The 21,414-nt window shown below is 40.9% G+C and overlaps 1 protein-coding gene across 1 annotated transcript; it reads right to left on the reverse strand.

The window, feature by feature from the left end:
• Positions 1 to 6,074: 6,074 nt before the first annotated feature.
• On the reverse strand, positions 6,075 to 20,959 carry CKB (creatine kinase B). Its single transcript, XM_058162782.1, has 8 exons — positions 20,808 to 20,959; positions 18,804 to 19,017; positions 16,579 to 16,733; positions 14,861 to 14,993; positions 13,066 to 13,237; positions 11,132 to 11,255; positions 8,733 to 8,922; positions 6,075 to 6,475 (listed from the first exon to the last, which is right to left on the reverse strand). The coding sequence occupies exons 2-8, from the start codon at positions 18,994 to 18,996 to the stop codon at positions 6,297 to 6,299; spliced, it is 1,146 nt and encodes a 381-aa protein (XP_058018765.1). The 5' UTR covers positions 18,997 to 19,017; positions 20,808 to 20,959; the 3' UTR covers positions 6,075 to 6,296.
• Between the last annotated feature and the right edge of the window lie 455 nt (positions 20,960 to 21,414).

A 21,414-nucleotide genomic window follows, 5' to 3' on the forward strand; every position in this document is an offset into this window, starting at 1 on the left:
ATGCAATTATTTTCTGTTGCATGGCAAAAATTGGGGAAAAGGCTATCCACAAAAGATGTTCTGACTTGGGTTCCCTGGCAAGTGCAGCAGAGGTGGGTTTCAGCAGGTTCTGACTAGTTCTAGAGAACCGGTAGCGGAAATTTTGAGTAATTTGGAGAACCGGTAGTAAAAATTCTGACTGGCCTGCCCCCATCTATTCTCTGCCTCCCAAGTCCCAGCTGATGGGGAAGAAATGGGGATTTTGCAGTAATCTTCCCCTGGATTGGGGAGGGAATGGAGATTTTATAGTGTCCTTCCCTTGGAGTGGGGTGGGAATGGAGATTTTACAGTATCCTTTCCCTGCCACGCCCACCAAGCCACACCCACCAATCCATGCCATGCCCACCAAGCCACACACACAGAACTGGTAGTAAAATTTGAAACCCACCACTGAAGTATAGGAACCAATAAAGTCTTTGTTGCACAGCTACTGTGACAGACGGCCCTCCAATAGTGTCAGTAAAGCTGAAGGCAGTCATCCATAGTCGGGGCAACTAGGTCCAACAATCACCAGCACTGATTCACAAGGCAATGAGGAAGTCTGAAGTTCACGAATAAGGTTCAGAGTTCACAAAGCAATGCCCAAAGTTTAACAGGACACAATCCGATATCCATGAAGCAGGGTTTACGAGTGCCATAGAAGTGTTTGCCGAAGCAAATGGCTGTTCCCAACAAATGCACCTTCCCACAGTGTCTGGCTAAATTACACACACACGCACCCGCCAAATGTTCCTTGTGAGGAAAATCGGGGCTTTCTGCTTACCTGATAGCTGTTCATATTTGCAGCCCTTACACATTTTTGCTCCTAGGGAGGCATAAGAAGGCTTTCTGCTTTTTCTGAGCATCTTCCTGACTTTTTCATGGAATTTTACAGGGAATCCAGAGGATGTGCTTGAGCAGCTGAGTTCAGACCAGAGATTTAACCAAAACCATGCACAGCTTTGATTTGGCCTTTACTGCCCCTGCCTCATTTACTTTCAGTCTGGTAATATGGGGAAACGGGACCTAAATAAATGAGCATCTCTATTGACAAGAAAAGAGACACTCAATTCAGCATTGTTTAATACAATGCAGTTCATGCTAATGACCTTGATGAATGATTCGTTCCCATTGTGAGGCCTTATGCTTTGGAGATTAATTTGGTCTCTTTCTGTAAACGGTGTGAACAGCTCTCAGTCCTACAAATCATTTTGGCATATAAATTACTTCCACCTAGGGAGCTTGTATAGATTTTTGAGTTCCTATTAATTTTAATTTACTTGTGATTAATTTTACAAGTGAACTAAAGCATTATTCAATTCAATCTAGTAAAAAGGACAAAAACAATGGGTTGGGGATTTTTTTGGAGCGTAGCAAGGAGACATTTTGAGTACTGTGTAACATCCCATATCTCAGAAATCAATGAAATTAAGATTTGTGTATGTTCTGAAACTCTATAAGCTAGGCAAAAATTATATATTCATTCCAGATGAAACTGATTTCCAGGTTATGTTTCTTGTGGAAAAAGAAAGGATGATCTCCAGAGACTAATATTTGTCGCTTAATATTTTTTTCTTGAATATATCTGTCTGTATTTTCCATTCCTAGAGTTAGTCCATTCCTTTGTTTTTACTGGTCCCTACATTCTGTTCCATAATTAATTGTTTATAATTCTTACTGCCTTCTGAAGCTCAATTGTTTTTTTATAATAATAGTTTTATTAAACAGAGAAAATTAATACGAGGTATAACAAAGAAAAAAAGGAAAAGTCCGAGGAGAGGAGAGGAAGAAATTCCTCTTCATTTCAGCAAGTATAAACAAGATTAAACTGATCTCCATATCTTAAAATACAACAAATACTCTTTTCATTCTATATCTCACCACATTGTTTATAAATCTTTAAAACCTCATCAATCCTAATCAGCAAAGATCCATTAAGGTTTACCAAAAATAACCTATCTTAAAAACCTGATCTTATAAACCCACTTGACTTTTTTCCTTTTACATTTGCATCTCCTTTCCTGTAATTATACCTATGTCTTTTTCTATCATTAAACAAGTCTCGCAAACATTATCTTTCAACTTTAATCTCTAAAAATCCAATAAAAGTTTACTGAACAAGGTAACTGTTTTAACCCTAATTAGATAAATTTAAAAGACAAAAAATAAACCTCTTTTGTAAATCCAATATAGAAAAGTTATCCAAGACACTCTGCCAGTTCATTATTTGTATGTTCTTTTTAGTTACTAAACATTCACTGGTTTCATTTATATAGCCAACATTTCATCTTTTTCCACATCCTTCTTGTAGGCAGTCATTTTTAAACCCACATATGAGTTAACTTCAGTCTTGTCTAGTAACATTTGTTCCTTTTCCATTGCATTATTAGTAATGGCAGAGATCTTTAAAACTAACTTCTGAGCCCATTGTTCACAAATATCTCTCAATTATCCATTGTTAAAAGATTTTGCTTCATTCTGTATTATCAGCTCACAGTTAAGTGTTCTCCCCCTCTAATAACATGCTTCTGTTAGCATGTTATCTTGAATAATAATTTCAGAATCTTATTACATTCAATTTGGACCCTTAGTCTGTTTATAACTTTATGAAATCAACGCTCTAGTTATTCTCTTGCTGTTAATTCTTATAAATGTTAACTAAAAGTTTAAGGTTTTTTTTTCCACAAAGGACGGATGGAAACTCACCCATTGAATGCCATGAAGCTTGCCATTGCCAAAGGGTCTCATTATTTAAAGACCAATAAAAAATAATACCAAAGTGATTAAGAAATGAGGATTGGCTAAACCTCATGTTCTTAAATATTACATTTTGCCTATGAGCTTCAAATGAGGACATGGTGAACTAAAGATGTTTCTAAAAAAGTAGAGGGGACATTTCAGCTGAAATTGCTGGTCAGAAAAATGAGAGATTGTGTGATTACGCACATGTACTGAGTGATTGCTTGCTTACGCACATGTAGTGAGTGATTGCTTGTTAATAAATGGCAGGAACTGATGTTTTTGCAATTTATTTGTAAGTTGAACAGCTGGGGAATTGGAGATTCCATCAAAACTCAACTCATTTTTTCAGGCAAATTAATATATTTGTTTAACAAATAAATATTCATCAAGGGGTAAAGAGATATCTAAACTGATTCAATGGATTTAGCTCTTAGTAAGAAACACACTTCACTTGCATTAAAACATATTGTCCATACTAAAGTGTGAGATATTTTTTGTTCTTAAGATTTGGCAACTAATATTTTTAAAAAATGCACAATGCTGTGTCATGGACATTTTCAATATGCCCATTTGTCAGCCCTTCCAGGAAGTCCAGACAGAAAACCAAAATCACGAATATGAATACTACCTTCATATTACAGGTTACAGTAATAGTCTTGCAAGTCTGTATGTTTCTCTCCTTCTCTGCCTTTATGTTCCAGAGAACTAGGGAGGGTCAATTCTAATACACTTATACAGATTATATTCTTGCTTTGGGCTCAGATTTTGTTTTATCAGACTGGCCCCAACCCTGCTGGCTGGGTTTCACTTAAAACTTGGCTATTTGTCTAGTCATGAAAATCATGAACCTTGTACATTAGCCTACTATTTCTCTTTTTAATTTGACATTGAGGTTGGCATTCAATACCATTGGAGAGTCCATGCGGTTTTCCAATGTGCTGTTGAATGGGTTGATTCATTCTTGACTACAATCCTGTTGTAGGGTTGAAAACTTAGTGTCTATGGAGATTCTCAATCATCCAGGTCATGGTTGTCTCTCAAAGGTGCTTTTTCAAGAGGCAACTAGACTTTCTGGTTTTCCTTTGAAGACATTTCATTTTCCATCCAAGAAGCTTCTTCAGCTCTGACTCTGGATGGTGGGGAATGGAAGGAGTTATGCTCCTTGCAGACAGCTAGTCATTTGCATTCTTTTAGCAAGCCATTAAAGCCACCTGGAGGTGTATCTGTGTCATCAGGGTCACCTGAGTGGTGCAAATGAAAAAGCACCTTTCAAAAAGCACCTTTGGGATTAAAAACTTGAATTGTTGATGCAACATAAGATGCAGTGTCCCTTATTAGAAATCTTTCTCTCTTTCTCTATATTGGGTAAAGTACAAGAGGAATTAATGAAGTACCTGACAGAGGCAACTCTTAAGTTTCAGAAACCACTATAGCTTTCAAGAACCACTAAAAGTCAATATCTAGGCATTTTTCTTGATTTGATGCCCAGGTTTTGATACCTGAGGCACAACATTCTCTTGGATTAAAATAATGGGCAAAATTCATGACTCCCATATATCTTCTTGATTCGTTCCTAGAACAATATTCATTCCTCCAGTTAGCAGATGTGGAGATCCTGAGATTCCATCATTGTTGTCCATGTCTGAGTAGTAACATTGCATTGATATGTCAGTAAGTGCATGTTCCCTGAAGATGTAGGGCAGATCTATCTAAAGTCATGATTCTATGAAACCTCCATGTTTAGAAGCAGTATACAGTATCTCATGATACAAGAGGAGGTACCCATTGCCTTTAAGGTGAGCATCTGATGCGGCATTGCAAAAAACCAAATTCTGCTCGGACACAACTTTTCCCGATCTAGAGGCATTCAGTTGTATGGGCTTCAATTCTCAGAATTACCTGCCGGTATGATTGTGAGAAAGAATCCTTAAGAGTTGAACTTTACACATCTGGTGGGGACACATGCTGGAAAAGACTGGTATTACTAGGATTATAGAGAGATTTGTAGTAAAAACAATGATCCAACATTATGTGATAACTTCTCAAGCACTTACAAACTAGATCATGAGCAGTTGAGGAAGCATGGCAATCCATATAAAATTTGGAGCTAAGCTTCTGTGAAAAAAACAAACATACACCAAAATAATGAGGAACTGGGTGTCAAAAATGCAAGCCAGAAGGAATCTTCTTAAGTATTTAAGTGGATCCAATGTAAGAGATGCAAGGCTTGGACTGGTACACTTTTTAATTAATTCTTCTACTTTAGAAGTCTTGTATCAGCCATGGGCCTTTACAGCCTCCCTTCTGACCCATTTGAGCAATCCATCCTGTTGTGACTCAGAATTTCTTCTAAGAGACACCAAAAGGAGGGTAGGGGATATTCCCAGGATGCTAACCATCAGCAATGATCAATGACATAATTGCACCATCTTTGTTAAAAAGTCAGTCCCTTGGCACTCATTAGACATGAGCAAGAAATGGAAGATATAGTTGGAAGAAAAATCCAGCAGCTATAGACATGCTTATGTAATACATACATTATGCTTATGTAGATAGGCAGCAAATACAAATGTAACAAATATCCATATAATCATTTAGTAATCTGGTTGCACAAGTTTAAGCCTTGTCCCCTTCTCAGCTCACCAACTATGAATATTAAGCTTGTGTAACATTTGAATCTCTCTCAGGAAAGTACTTTGGAAGACGCAGGCGTACAAAAAAAAGCATCTGCTTTAAGGAATGCAGATATCAGCTATTTCTCCTATTCCTCTCCCTCATCTCTAAAATGGGACTGGTCACCACCAAGTAAAAGAATATTGGATAAATGTGGTGTCTATCCACCCTGGGGGGGGGGGAGAGCAATAGGGAAAATAGTTTTAAAAGACCTCCCTTTGGTAGCTGCTTGAACTTGTCTAAAGGACAAGAGACAGGCCTTATAGTGAGAAACCTTCCACTCAAAACCCTTCTATGATGAACATTTTCTGATTGGAAATAGACCAAAACAGCAACTCACACAGATATACCACAGATACATTCATGATCTTAAGATTATCCTGCAGAATTCTTAAGATACACATACTGACTATGAAATTCTAGGAATTTAAGTGCACACATCTTAAAGCTGTCAAGTTTAAAAAAAAACAGCTCTATTGCTATAGACATTGGCCCACTCATGGTGGTCAGTTGACTTAACGCTTAGTCTGTGCTCTTCTTAGAATCTTCCTATAGCTCCTGCAGCTTTAAGGCAGCTGTAAGATTGTAGCTTTAGCTACCTCTTATCATTCTTTTTTAACCCAATAACAAAAGCAAGATACTTTTCAGGCCAAATGATGATTTATTTCAGTTTCTCAGTGATATTTCAGCCATCAAAAAAATAAACTCTAACACATGTGAATGGAAGACTTTCTACAATGTTACTAAGTGGGAAAATCTCTTTTGACTCCATGATTTTGATCGGAGCGTCATCTTATTTTGTGTGTATAATTCATCCAATAAGTTAGGAAGAAGCATGAGGAGCTAGAACATTAAAGTGCTTTTCATTTCTGAGCTGGGATCATATCATTAATGCACTGGCCCTTTTCAAGGCGTTTCTCCATTTCAATCAGCAGCTTTACTCCATCCACTACCATCTGCACCAGTTCGACTTCAGAGAACCCCAGACGGTCAGCGTTGGAGATATCAAATACTCCCCCCACAGCCGCTGTGTCCACACCACCTAAAACAAACCAAAACAGAAGTTAGGAACCCAAATTAAACGCTCTACACCAGGAGTCTTCAACCTTGGCAACTTTTAAGACTTGTGGACTTCAACTCCCAGAGTTCCTCAGCCAGCTTCGCTGACAGGAATTCTGGAAGTTGAAGTGCACAAGTCTTAAACTTGCCAAGGTTGGAGACCCCTGCTCTACGATACGGTGAATATATTGTTAAGTTGGGATAAGAATTCAAATTCAAATAATTACGATATATACACACACTTCTTATTCCAGCATGTTTGAACAGCACTACTTTATAAGCATGTTTATCTTAAAAAATCTGCAGGATTGTCTTAAAATCACAAAATGAGGATTAAATCTAATTAAATTGCTTATCTGGATGTGCTTCTTTTCAAACAGCTTCTAGTAAGGAAAAGTAGCATGTAGTTCTTAAATTCCAGAAGTGAATTGTGCATGTGAGCTATCAGACACTAAGGGAGTCATATCATTTGGGCCATGCCTTTGAAATATACGACATCAAAACTAATAGACCTCACCTCCACAACAATGGTCTTGGAAAGTCAGCCTTTATGTTTTTTGAGTAGGACTCTACTTGCCAGATAGGGTCATTCCTGCTATGAAGCAGAATGCAACACTATAAATGGAGTCACGTTCCTTTTTCCTGTATTCTCACAATCTACCACCAGCCGAACTATTTCACTCTTCCTAAAGCAGGGGTCTCCAACCTTGGCAACTTTACAACTTTTGGACAGCACATGCTGGCTGAGGAATTCTGGGAGTTGAAGTCCACAAATCGTAAAATTGCCACAGTTGGAGACCCCTGGCCTAAAGTATTTGGTTCTCCATAGCAGTTCTGAGGTCCAGTCCTAAACAGCTGCCCTTCATGCGTCGCTGCAGTGATTTCTCAGAATGATGGACACCTTGAAAAAAACCCATGGAGGCTGCCTGAACATGTAGCCATCATAGCTACCTCACAACGTTGCCTGGCTAATTTAATCTGGCTGGGGTGGCCTGCATTACAGATTCCTTCAATTAAACAGTATCAGGATGCCAGAAGCTTTCAAGCAGCATTCTTGCCCTGCAGAATATGGTTGCCGCGAGATCTGGATGGCTCCTGTTCTACTAGTGTTTCAATGGGTCTTCTAGCCCTGCCTGTTCTTCCAGGCCTTTGAGAAGAGCGGGTGAAACCCCCTGGACTCTTTCTTTTCATTCCAGTCAGGTTCTCTCATCTTGCTAACTTTTATTTCTTATTTTTGTTTTTAACTGTTTTAGTGTTTATTTGTAAGCCACCAAGAGTCATTGGGAGTTGACTCTTGACCAGGGGTCTCCATCTTTGGCAACTTTAAGACTTGTGGACTTCCAACTCCCAGAGTTCCTCAGCCAGCAAAGCTGGATGAGGAATTCTGGGAACTGAAATCCACAAGTCTTAAAGTTGCCGAAGTTGGAGACCCCCTGCTCTTGGCAAACTAGATAGAGAGAGAGAGTGATCAACAGAACCTGCTCAGAATGATGCCTAATTAATGTGAACAGCAATGCTGCTACTGCTATCTCAGGAAGGCAAAAAAAAATCATCTTCCTGTCTTAAGTGGGGATTCATCCCCATGGACTCACAGAGCACGTTTCTTTGGGCAGCTACATTGCCAGATATATTGGGGCTACAGAATCCCCAGAATTCTTGGCCAACATATCAAAGCCCTTCTTGTAAAAATCTGCCTATTGTCTGCTAAGACTTCAGAGTTGAGGGCTGTCAGAATGAAATTCTAGGACAATCTGTGCTTAACTATTAATATCTTAGCTCTGCTGAATAAGTATCAGTCAGACGGCATTTGTCAACTCGAGGGACAGAAATATTTCTTAAATACAGATAGAGGTATGACAATTTTCAAAATTAGGGGTGTCATCCAAAGCCAAATTCTCATTGTTAGAAAGAAACTGATTATAACTCAAAGTGATGCCAGGATCTTGCACTTAGTCGCTTTTACATGAAAAAAAAATATTCCCTGCATACAAAAGCAAGATTGAAAGAGAATATTTATGTTTTAAAAATCTGCATCAAAGCCTCATTTGTTTGTACTATGACCTTCCCCCAGCCATTTTGTTTAAACTTTTAGTTACGTTTTAAAATGCGTCTCAGAAGTTGTTTAAATGGGTTTTATTGTATGTTTATCATTCACCATAATCTGGCCCATGAGATCTGGACAGAATGGTTCACTGATTTCAAACAAATAAAACAAGCACCACCCATGCTTCCTTTCTCACCTGTACCACGTTTCTGAAGCCTAAGCCTCTTGAGGATCTCTCCAAATTTCTCATGTTTGCTAAGATTCGGCAATTTAACATGAACTCCCCCCCGGAGACCTGTGCCAAGGTTGGATGGGCAAGTCAAGACGTATCCGAGATGGGAATTCCACATATATTCATAGTTTTGGGCTTTGAAGAGTGCTTCAAGCTAGAGAGAAATACAGATAGTTATAAAAAGCTTCTTCATTTCACAAGTTGAAGAAAACTGAAGAGATCTTTCATGGTCAACAACACAAAGACATCTGAAGATTCCAACCTTAAATGTCAGCCCCGAAGCTAGCCTGATTGAAGCCATTTTGAGACTTCAGCACTGACACACTGTATAAGAGGGATAGGAAGGGGGGAAAATAGAGATAGTTGGGGTTTGTAGTCAAAACAAAATACTTTCTCTTGGGAACCAAGGGAATTTCTGCAGGTGCTTGGAAGGAGAGGACTGGAGTCACTTAGCAACTGGACAGTATCCTGATTGGACCATGAGACTTGTTTAGAGAAAGTGAAAAACTTTTAATTAGGTGAAAACCGTAGGAATGGTCAGAGTCGGTTTTCACTAGTCTATGCCAATATGACATATCCAATAAACTTATTCTTTGAGGAATTCGGGAGTTTTGTTTGCTATGGGCATGTTACTTGGAACCTTGACAAATTATGGCCATCACATTTATATGAGATCAGATAAGAATCCAGGTAAAAATAATTGAATCTTTGCCATTGTCATGCAACAATCAGTGGTTCAGAAGTGGGATTGTCATGATCATATAAAAGATTGCTAGATGAGATTGTTGACCCCTTGCTTTATAGGATGTTTAGTTCTTTCAGTTCCCAAAGATAAAAGTGGAAGGAGAGATAAAGCCTGCGCTATACATTAAGAGCGAGACATGCAGTAAGGTTCTTCATGAAAAATAGGTCTCCCACTCTGCATTTCTCCAAAGTAGAACCTCAGCTTGATGAAAAGCAACACTATTGGCATAGGATGACCCAAATCAAGGTCTCCGGGTTATATGAAGACCTCAAAGCTTTGGTGAAACCTGCAGAGTTGATTCAACGACTGCCACCAAAATGTAATCCCTTTAATATGCCATATTATATATGCCATATATCACTTTCTAAATTTAAATAATCAAAAGTACTATTTCCCCTCCTTTATGTCTGTCCATTTGCTGAAATGCAGTTCCTAGTATACCACTAGAAAGCAAGCAGAGGCCCTTCCCTCCCCACACACCCCCACACACCCCCACACACAAAGCAAATACAATATAGAGCTGCTTGTTTTATCCCTAATAGATGGATACGGCTAATACACTTTCATCTTAAATGAATGAAAGATGAAATTTTAATTCTGTGATTCACTAATTGCTATTTCTTTACTGTTTAGGAACATATTATTTTAGGCAACCTAATGTGCCTAGAGAATTTAGGAAGTTACGGTATAGATTACAAATAATTAAAGAGACTTCCCCCAACCTCAACTATGGTGGCATACACATCATAGACACCATTATGTTAGAAAAAGCAATGGCCAAACCTCATTATAAGCTATGCTGGGACTGGAGACATGCTGAGACTGGCCCTCTGCTCTTGGAAACTCATTTTTGAAGTTGCATATAAACTATCTGTTAGTACAAGACAGGCTACTGAGTTAGAGAATGGCTTAAATCTGTACGTCTCTCAAGATTTCTGGCCAGAGAAATGAGGGAATATATACATTATACATCACTATTATTTGACCTCTGTTCCTTCAATAAACAGGGAGAGTGATGTCCAAGAAGTCTCCAGGGCAGGAATGATCTGCATTTTTACTTTCAAGCTCACTGTACCACTACTTCTGCCTAAACAGATAATTTGAAACCATTATCATCAGTACATCCTGATAAAAAGGTAAAGTTCCCCTCGCACATATGTGCTAGTCGTTGCCGACTCTAGGGGGCGGTGCTCATCGTTTCAAAGCTGAAGAGCCAGCACTGTCCGAAGACGTCTCCGTGGTCATGTGGCCAGCATGACTCAATGCCAAAGGTGTACAGAACACTTACCTTCCCACCAAAGGTGGTCCCTATTTTCTCTACTTGCATTTTTACGTGCTTTCGAAACTGCTAGGTTGGCAGAAGCTGGGACAAGTCACGGGAACTCACCCCGTTACCCGGCAGCACTAGGGATTCGAACCGCCAAGCTGCTGACCTTTCGATTGACAAGCTCAACGTCCTAGCCCCTGAGCCACCGCGTCCCAAATACATCCTGATATGATTGTCCTAAAGTCTGTATTGTATTTAAATCAACACTTTGAGTTGGATATTGTAGAGAAGGTTGCACCAACTTAGATCCCTGGGCAAAATCCACATGCCTCCATTACCAATTATATTTACCTGGGTTAGCCCAGAACAGAAGCGAGTGAAAACCTCTTTCATATTTCCACCCTTTTGCATGGAAATAATTCTAAGGTGATCTTCCTCATTGATCCACACAAGGAAAGTCTTACTGTCATTATGCCTAAGAAGACAAAAACGAGTCAGCTCCACACTCCTTTATGTCAAGCATAAAATGAACATATATAAGTTTACATACCAAAAAAGCTTCCAAATGTTCTATAGTTTTTGACTACTTGCAATCCCTTCTTTCCCCACCCAACATCAGCCACCTGCTTGCTGGAAGGGAAGGGGATTTCAAATACTTCTTGCTAGATTCCCAGTAGCAAGATTCTTGCTATGGGGAAGCTAGCAGGAATTCAGAAGTCACTCCTGCTCCCATTGCTGCACCTTGGATTATTCTGTTTCTCTGAAAGGTAAGAAGGTATCTCTGAAACACTGATTCAATAGGTCACAGGTTGCCTAGTAGATTAACAAAAGATACTAAGTGCTTCCAAGTTTGTAACTATAAATGGGAAATCTGCACTCGCTACAATTATGCATTTGTTCAGAAATGGGTATACCAATAATTGAGCAATAGCATTTAAACTTATATACTTTACAACTCTAAGCAGTTTAGAGTCAGCCTATTGCCCCCAACAATCTGGGTCATCATTTTACCGATCTCGGAAGGATGGAAGGCTGAGTCAACCTTAAGCAGGTAAGAATCGAACCCCTGACAGTCAGCAGAATTAGCTTGCAATACTACATTCTAACCACTGTGCCACCATGGCTGCTTGGAATATTACACTACCCAAGAATAGTCATCAATCAATTCTTCCATCAGAATGTAAAACCAATCCATTAGGAGTTAATGAATATAAAACAAATGAAGGTATACGTTAACTGTGAGTGAAACAACTGAAGTCTAAGTATGAAATGTGTTATCTACATTGATAAAGGTATGCATAAATGTAGGAATCCATAGCCTAGTGATATTTCCATGTAATGTTCCAAGGAATAGAGACAGTGAGAAAAACCAGGTATGAATTATGGAAAAAACTCTTAATATTTTTTAATTCATTTGATCCAGGGAGAAAAAAATATTCTTTTAGGTGACCTGGATGGATGAGTAGGAAAATATATATAGGAAAAATGATTGCTGCAGAAAATGAGGATGAGAGACATGTGTAAAGAATATGGAGAGCACAGATATTTGCAAATGTAACCAAAGGGAGCAAGATAAGTAGTTCAAGATCAAAATATGAGAATCAATAGATGCTGAATGATTTGAATTTAATACAGAATGAATGATTGGCATGAAAAAAAATATGGTGAGAGAATGAATGAAACCTGAACTGGAAAACAAACGTGAGAAGAATGAACAGGTTAGGGTAAAGAACCTGAAAAAGTCATGGTTGGATAGAATAAACGAGGTCTTGAGAAAGCAACAGGTAAGAAGTTTAAAGAACAAAAGGTTCTTTGAAGCATGAAAGGATTGTTTACAAGGACAGAAAGGAAAGAAGAGAAATAATAATGTTAATATAACCTACTTTAATTATGCTTCCTTATATCGTGTCTTTAACTTCTTTGGTTAACGCCAAGTTATTGGGACAAGTATATATTATTTTGCACTGCTAGGATTTTTATTTAATTTTTTTTAAAAAAAATTCAACAGAAAAAAGTATGGGTCAGGAGAGAGAATCCAAGTTCATTCTGCAGAACTACAGTATTGTATCAGGTAACATGAGTTGCATCTTAAGTTAAAAGTAAATTACACGTGTTGCTGATCAACTCACTGACCAGTTTCACATATAGTTGTAATCCACAATATTGTGAAGCCACCTTTGTTGAATAAGCCACAACTGGATGGCTATAAGAATTTATAAATTGCAATACCAAGGTTAAACAAATGGTTCAATACTCAAGACGCAACTTTGCTTGGCAATACTCACCAGATGCCCCTTCCATCAGGCCAGTCGCGGGCCATTCCAGAAGCCAAGAGCAAAGGGGAAACAGGTTTATCAAAAAGGAAGTGATCATCAATGAGCTGTTGCTGTTCGGCGTCTGTCATATTCTTCAAAGCATAGTACTTCCCACTGAAATCCCCTTCCAGGCTGGCCAAAGCTGAAGGAAGAATAGGGAGGCTTGTAGCATTGAGATTATTTTCAATGAGTTATTTAATATATGCGTATTCTGGTCTACCGTTCATTAAGGCCAAGACAGCAAAAAGGGGTAGTTTCGACTTGACATGCTAACTTTTAACAATTCTCTAGCAGAGCAAGGCACAGGCTGTTTTCCAGAGTCTTGAGGCAGGAATGGCAGGAAGAATGCACCCTTCACTCAATGTACCTGCTTTTTAGTTGCTCCATTAATTAACATGCAGTTCAGGGGCGGGTTCCAAATCCAGTTGCTACTGGTTCGCACACAGGCACATGCACAACACTTCTGTGCATGTGCAGAAGTGGTTGGGCGGAGCCTCCCACCACCGCTACCAGTTCACCCGATCCAGTGCGAACTGGTAGCAATCCACCACTGATGCAGTTATTTGTTACTCATGGAGTAGTATTTATTTTCAGGAACATCTTCCAGCAGGGTTATCTGCAAAGCACGCTCCTGTCAAGATGGTGGCTGCAACAATGTGTTTAAAGCTCCACACATGAGAACACTTAAAAAACCCGGAGGAGCTGTAACTATAATTACTGTTTCCCTTGCATTTACTTGAATAAATGCAAGTAAATGCAAGGGAAACAGAGTAACTACAGTTCAATTTTCTGCTGCAAGCAAGACTTTTTCAAAGGTGCATTCAGCTACAGGTATGGTACAGCTTTCTAGCTGACCCAAAGGAGTTTAATATGAAACAGCCAAGAGATAGTTCAAACATCACCAAGCATCTTATTAAACAAAACAGGTAGTCCTCAATTTATGACAATTTGAGATCAAAATCTTGGTTGTTGAGCGAAGCAGTTAAGTGAGATATCATGTGACTGCCCACCTGACTGCTTTGCTCAAGGATTGCAATCCCAACACTCATGGTTGTGATTGTTAAGTGATTGCACAGGTCATTAGGTAGGTAGGATCCCAGGTAAGGAGTGGGGGGTGCTTGGGGGCTGGGTGGGGGAAACGGAAGTCCTGGGTGGCTCTGCTCAGGAGCTGAAAATCCTCCCTGCCCATATCCAAACAGGATTTTCAGTACAGTAGAGAGATACTTACATGTATTATGCATTGGGCCTCCCTCCCTCATCTGGGGCATGTCATGCTTCTTATCTTACCATGCACTCTGCTTAGTTTTCAGCTCCATCTTGTCTCTGGCTAAAAAAACTTCCTACCAAAGCAGTTCAGCTCCCCTCCATGCACAGAAGAGAATTCATTCGGTGGTATGCAAAGACGGGGCTGAATTCTATAGGATTTTAGCTCCGTTCTGCACCCCACTAAAGGAGTTCAACTCCTCAGGAGGCAGCTCTTTCAGCCAGCCCCTAGAGCTAGGGGGAGTCATCTCAGCAGGAGTGGTGATGCAACATTTTGTGATGTCTAGATGTGCTTTATAGGCCATAAAGCACCCTTTCAGAGGCCATAATTCCAGATCATTGTAAACAGTCATAAGTTAAGGACTACCAATAATGCACAAGGCAAGGGTAGTTCTACCCTATTGTATATCTACTTGTGCTTTTTGATTATCAAATTACCATCAGCACTGAGACCAATTCTACTTGTTTTGGGGTTTGTACACAAGGCAATGCTGAATTTTACCTTCCACAGAAAGTTTTTCAATTGCACGTCTCTCTCCTCTGCTACAGTGGGGGGGCAGACAGAAGCCACGAATGCTCCTACCAGTTCGGACACGTGAACTCAGAACATAGTTGGGGTCCAAATCATCACCACCCTATAAAAGGAAAGAGCTTCATCATAGTAGTAAGAGATCCAATAGCAAATTCCATCTAGACTTACTCTGCAAATGAAAGGCAAACTCAGAGTTACCTTGGACATATTATATTTAAATGCAAGTGATGTTAAATCTGTATTTTCATTTAAATTTAATCAAGGAGAGAAGCAACCTGGAATTAAGTATAAACTTCCTAACAGTGAGGACAATCAACCAGTGGAACAGCTTGCCTTCAGAAGTTGTGGATGTTTCATTGCTGGAGGTTTTTAAGAAGAGACTGGGCCCTCACTGTCTGAAATGGTATAGAATTTCCTGCTTGAGCCGGGGGTTGGACTAGAAGACCTCCAAGGTCCCTTCCAGCTCTATTCTTATTGATTTATTGACTTGGCTGTACAAATTGCAGCCAATACCCAGTTCCCAACTGCTTCTACTTCAACCTATTATTACAGCCAGCCTTGCTGATAAACAGCACCATTCCATAATTAGAATACATAGCAGATGTATTAAGCAAGGTCAGTACTTATGCTGAAAGAAGCATTTTAAACCAACTTTTGTCATTCCTATAGATAAAGGAAGTGTGAGATATTGTCATGGAGAGAAAAGCCCATTTTTAGGGGGCAGCTCCATTCTGGAAATGGGATACTTGCAACCAAGGGCTTACTTTAGAGCCAAAAATAAGCCATTCTTCTGCTGCAGGGGCTTGAAAACAAGTAAAGTTTCCATTTGCTTCATTACTATTAGTCCTTTACCTGTCCTTAAATTGAGTCTAATACATTTGGAGGGCACTGGAAGAAAATCAGAGCATCAGTGCATTAATCTCTCCAACATAAAGATGACTTTCTTCCACGAACAGGAAAGCTCAGCTCACTAGCCATGGCCAATTATTTTTTATACTGACAGACATAGTGATAGAATACTTTTCAATCCTACATTCCATAATAGAAGTGATTTATCCATCTCCACTGCTAAGCATAAAGGACTGAACAAGTCAATTTATCATGTTTTTTGTTGCCCAAAGGATTCTAAATGAACGTTCAGAGTGCAAACATTCTCTTCTGAAGAATATGATCTTTCTACCCACGAGAAAGAAACCTAACAGTGAGGCCTAAAGCAACCCTAAACATACCTGTGCAATTTCTATTACAACTCTTTAGCAACAGGAATCTATTAAAATTTTGAAACTAGCAATATAGACTGCAGCCTTCGTAAATGTCACTCAGTAAACATATTCCATTGCTGCAGAAATAAGTCTAGGTTACCAATGGGTAGTTTTTAACGCACCCTACCAGGTGTAAATAAAAAGGTACAGCATCAAAAGAATAAGTAAGCAATCTGTTAATATTTGCCAGTAAAGGAGAATATTTGTAGCTCAGAGTTGAAATGAAGGGTCCCTGGTGCTTCTCTGAGCTGGTTTTCTTGCAGACATTTCACTACCATAACTAGGTAACATCATCAGTGCTATTTGACCAGCACTGATGATGTTACCTAGTTAGGGTAATGAAACTTCTGCAAGAAAGCAAGAAAGCTCAAGAGAACACCAAGGACCCCTCGTAAATATTTGTTTCTTTTTAAAAGACTTCTCTACCTCCAGGTTATCAGGATTCAAGTCAGTCTTATGTTGATCCGTAGGTTTGTAGCCTCCATGTCGATCTTCAATAACTGGGTCAAAGAGTTCACAGAATGTGACATACGATTCCTCATCACCAGCTACGCATCCTACTGTCTTAATGAAGGGATGGCCTACAGGAATTAACAAGCCAGAAGAGCTTTGGTTTCAAAGTTCCATTCTAGCATTTGGCATTTCCAAACACATTAGATTTTGCATGTTGTTAGCTTTATAAGGTATAAAGACATTTTTGATACACCGTGAGTTCTCTTTTCCATTAGACTTTGTCGTTTGCTCATAGGTTTGTGCGAATGCAGCACATTTAAAACTCTCTCCCTCTCTCTGTTGAAAGTTAAGCTGCTTCGAATTCAGGCTTACCCTGAATGCTCCAGAATTAGGCAAACCTAAAAGCTTAGTTTCAGTTAATCTGTATATTTTATTATTATAAAAATACATATTTTTATAATAGAACTACATATTTTCTGTGTAGGTATCAAACATTATCTACACAGTCCAAATTCTACAACTGGCACACATTAGTCAAACTGAAAACAAAGTGGGGTGGGTTCTTTTTGGCAAAATCCATTCTGCAACACCTACTTTTGCAAAATAGAATCACAGGAAAACAAGCATCCACATGGTGGTGAAGGCAACTCCATTTTCTCAACGGAGAAATCTTATTTAGACTTTTAAATTGAGATTTCAAGCAGGGCTAATTTCTCTAACCTGTCAATCCTCTGAAGTACAAAGCTACCATTATCCTTAATCTGCTAGCCAATGATTCCCATGGGCATTGTAAAGTAATCTGTCTGGAAGGTACCAGATTGAAGAAGACTGTAATCAATGCCTGAAAAAAATTACCAATCAATTTCATAATAATAAACCAGATATTTCTCTTCTAGCTATGCCAGACCAATTTCTATCAGGCCTACAGGAAAGTTGCCTGGAACTAAAATGCCTAATGCTCAGAAATCACTAAAATTGAATGCAATTGTTATTTATCAAATTTAGATACTATCCACCTCACTTTCATTATCACATAGACTAAGCATCTCTGAAGACATTCACATTTTCATCAGAGATCATTATCAAATCACTGATGCCCACAGACTTTTTATAACATTCGAAAGTTTGGTATCCAGTCCACAACAAATGGCTATCCAGGTGCCTCCATAAAACTTGCAAATAGGATGGCAAGACTACAGTTGTCTCTGTAATGTAAGACTGTTGACCAAAGAGGCTCTATCACTGTTTTCATTAACATGTATTCAGCAATCTATTTCTAGAAATAGCCCATAGCAGCTATCATGACTAAGGAACTATCACTTAATTCAAACCCCTACCCTCTTGTTAACCATTAAGAGAAGTTTATGGTGCTCCCTTCATCACATTTAACAGTTCTGAAGGACTATTTCCAAGACATAAAGGGCATAAAAAGCCATTTTAAAAGCTCTATCATATACTACAGTTAATCTCAACAAACCACCATTTCATCTAAACCAGGTTTGTTTCCACCATTTTGCATTTCCATAGTCTCAGCTGATTTCATGCCTGAGCAAAAAGCCTGTATCTGCATTAGCCAAGTTCACCAGCTCAGGGATTTGGCAGGATTATCAAGCCCAGTCTGATTGACACCTTACAAGGAAAAAGATTGTCTCACAATTTCTAGCTCAGATTCAGGTTTAGAACATCAGCTACATGACTTTTGGGGGAACTTGACTATGGATAATCTCACTGGATGGCAGTTTCTAATTATTAAAGAGTGCCAGTTCAATATTGCTAGAGAATAACAGGAAAAATGCAGTAATATCCCCACTACTAAGATCTGCTCCTACTTTATTTGCCAAAGAGCAGCTATATTTCTTAATCAGGGATTGTTTTAAGAACTACAGCTGTAAATTATATACCTTTAGGACTAGGGCTTCCAGGGAGGGGAAGGGAGTTTCTCAATCAACATTAATATTGTGTGTGTGGGGGGGACTCAGCAGAAGGAATCAATAGGTTTGTATTCGTCAGTAAATAAAGCCATTCTGGTTGCAATCAAGATTCTGCACAAACACTTTGTAAGGTTTTTTTTTTTTTTTAAAAATACTCTTGAGGCTGCAAGGAGATTCTCACAGATGGCGTGTTTTGTAAAGCAGCACAGCACTTCCTTGTTAAATGAGGAACAGACAGAAATTAAATGAGCAGCCATTTTCCTTTACCTGGGTTGTCAACCCCTGTCTGAATACAATCATCGACGGTAAATCCACTAGAAGTCTGTTTATCCCTCAGCTTTGAATATAACTCCAAGGTCAGAACTGAAGCCATGTGATTGTTATGGAGACTTAGATCCGGATACTCATCTTCTGCAGAGTAATTCATCTTGGAAAGATTGTGGCTGTTTGAGAACGGCATAATTGGCCTGTCTGAAAGGAGCTAAGGGGTTGAGGGGGGGAGAAGAGAAGGAAAACATCATTTTGCCTCTTGCCAGGTATTAACTTAGCTTCAATTGTACAGAAAAAGGCAGGTCGGGAGCAAGGTCACCTTGCCGCCTCTCTCTGACCTGCTCAGCTCAACACTGTCTGCAGAGCACCTGCAATTGTGGAGGGTTGCCAAATATTACTCAACTCCTCCCCATACCGCTGTGGCAGGCAGGCTGGGCCAGCACTAAGAGGCTTGCCCAAGGTCAAGGTGCTATATCTGCGGCTGAGCAACCAGGAATAGGAAGCCAGCCACCTAACTTCTCCCAGGAGCTCGTAAGGGCTTCGTTAAGGCGGCCTCCCTCCCTTTTCCTCGATCCCAGAGGTCACCTTCACCTCCAGACATTTTACTGCAAGACAGAAAAGAAACCGAGCGCCCTTCCCTGTGGTTTTTTTTCCCCTTCAAGCCTGGGGTTCCTTTGCGAAGCCGCCCCGGCTGCCGGCAGAGCAGAGCCCCGCAAAGCAAGCCGAAGGAGGCAGCCAGCCCGCCCTACATTCTAGCCTTCCACTTCATCGGGGCTGCCTCGGTTCCTCGCCCCCAGGCACCTCCTCTCTGTTGCAAGAGAAGAGAAGCCGGTTAGGGATGCGCAGCGCTTTGGCACAAACAACCGCAGAAGAAAAGGGCCGCGGGGCTGTTCGCTACCTACGACTCTCCATCGGATCGCTTCGGGAGAGGCGCTTCGGAAGGAGCAGGTGGCGGCCGCGGCGGAGGGGGGGGAAAACAAAAAGCAGGGAAGGAGGGAGGCTTTTTAAGTGGATCACAAAAAGGGCGCTGGCTGCGATGCATCGCAGCCGAATTTTCTCCTCCTCCCCCCGCTCCTCTTCCTGGCTTGCCCAAGCCTCGCTCCGGGAAGGGAGCCGCGAAGGTCTTAAGAGCAGCCTCGCTTGAGCAGTGCGCGACAGCTCCGGCCAGGCTGTATATCTGGGGAGCAAATGGCCAGGAGGCGGCAGGGAGTTGGGACGCCTGGCTTGCCGCAACTAACAGCTTCCCTCTGTAGCCGCCCCCCCGTCCCCCTAGACAGGAGAAAGGGACCCCCGCTCTTCCCCCTACAGCCCGGCTTTCTAAGGACAGGAACCACAAGCGGGCCTCCCTCCCTCCCTCTCTCCTTCCCTCCGGTGCACTGCCAAGAAACGGGGCTTGCTTTGGGCATCTCAGCCTAACAGGAGAAGCAGCGACTCGAAAATGAAACGGGCCAGCATTACGTAACAAACTCAGAGGATGAAGGTAGCGAAGTGCTCTGCGCGAAAACCCCAATTCCTCTAGATGCGGAGGGAGGGAGCCGTCCGAGCATCGCGCCCCCGGCGAAAGGAGTCTACTTTTTTAAAAAAGGGGTAAAACCCGAGGTACCCCCTGCAAGATCCACGCGTTATCTCCGAGCTCTCCTTTGGACACGTCCACATCCTGGACGTGTGGCGATTCCGTCTCTCTCTCTCTCTCGGTCCAGAAAGCAGCTACAATCGTTGCGGCGTGAGACCAGAACCCGAGTCTCCTTTCCTCTCGCCAGGGCAAGATGCTGGCTTTAAAAGAAAGGCGAGTTCGGAGAGGGAGAGAGAGAGAGAGAGAAAGAGAGGAAGGAAAGAAAAAACAAACAAACCCTGGTCTTTCGTGCCGTAAAAAAATGCCTGCTGGGCTTTTTCCTCCGAAAAGCAGAAGACGCCGCAGAGCCAGCCGTCCCGCTCGCCAACACGGCGGCTTCAAGCTCTTTAATCCGAAGCCCGAAGGCACCGCTTGCCTTGCGCACTTACCGAGACTTTCAGAGGAACCGCGGAAGGAAAGTGCCCTTAGCTTCTTGCAAGCTCCGCCAGAAAGACCTGCCTGAAATGAAGCCTTTCCCTCCACCTTCCCATCCCTTTTATATACACCCTAAGCCGGCTGCTTATTGGCTGGTATTTATATTCCATTCATTCCATTGGAGATTTGCTTCCAGGGTGGGGGAAGACTTCTCGCTTTGCTTGATATCTAGCTCTGGTCCCCCACTTTGCTGTGTGGGGCCTCCTTGTTAGATGCCCGGCCGTGGAGTGGAGTCTCAGACAGCCACAAAAGGCTTTCAACAAAGGGGACTCACTTGAGGCATTAACTGGAGGGAAATGCGAAGGATGCCGTCGCCAGCCCACCACCTCCCTCCCTTCTCACCGAAAGGGAATGAAACACCAACATGCCTGGGAATCAGGAAACCGCTGCTGATGCAATTTTTCGGAATAAAGCTCTGCAAATGTGTTTTATTTCGTAAGGATGAATTGATAGATGCGATGCGTAACTGTTTGAGTCGAGGTGCTTCCCCGCTCCCTTAATTCGCTGTTTTTTCTTCTGCACCCAGTGAAAATGAACACAAGAACATTCAGTACAATGGAG

Source organism: Ahaetulla prasina, chromosome 1, assembly GCF_028640845.1.
Source record: "Ahaetulla prasina isolate Xishuangbanna chromosome 1, ASM2864084v1, whole genome shotgun sequence".
In the NCBI taxonomy this organism is placed as follows: domain Eukaryota; kingdom Metazoa; phylum Chordata; class Lepidosauria; order Squamata; family Colubridae; genus Ahaetulla; species Ahaetulla prasina.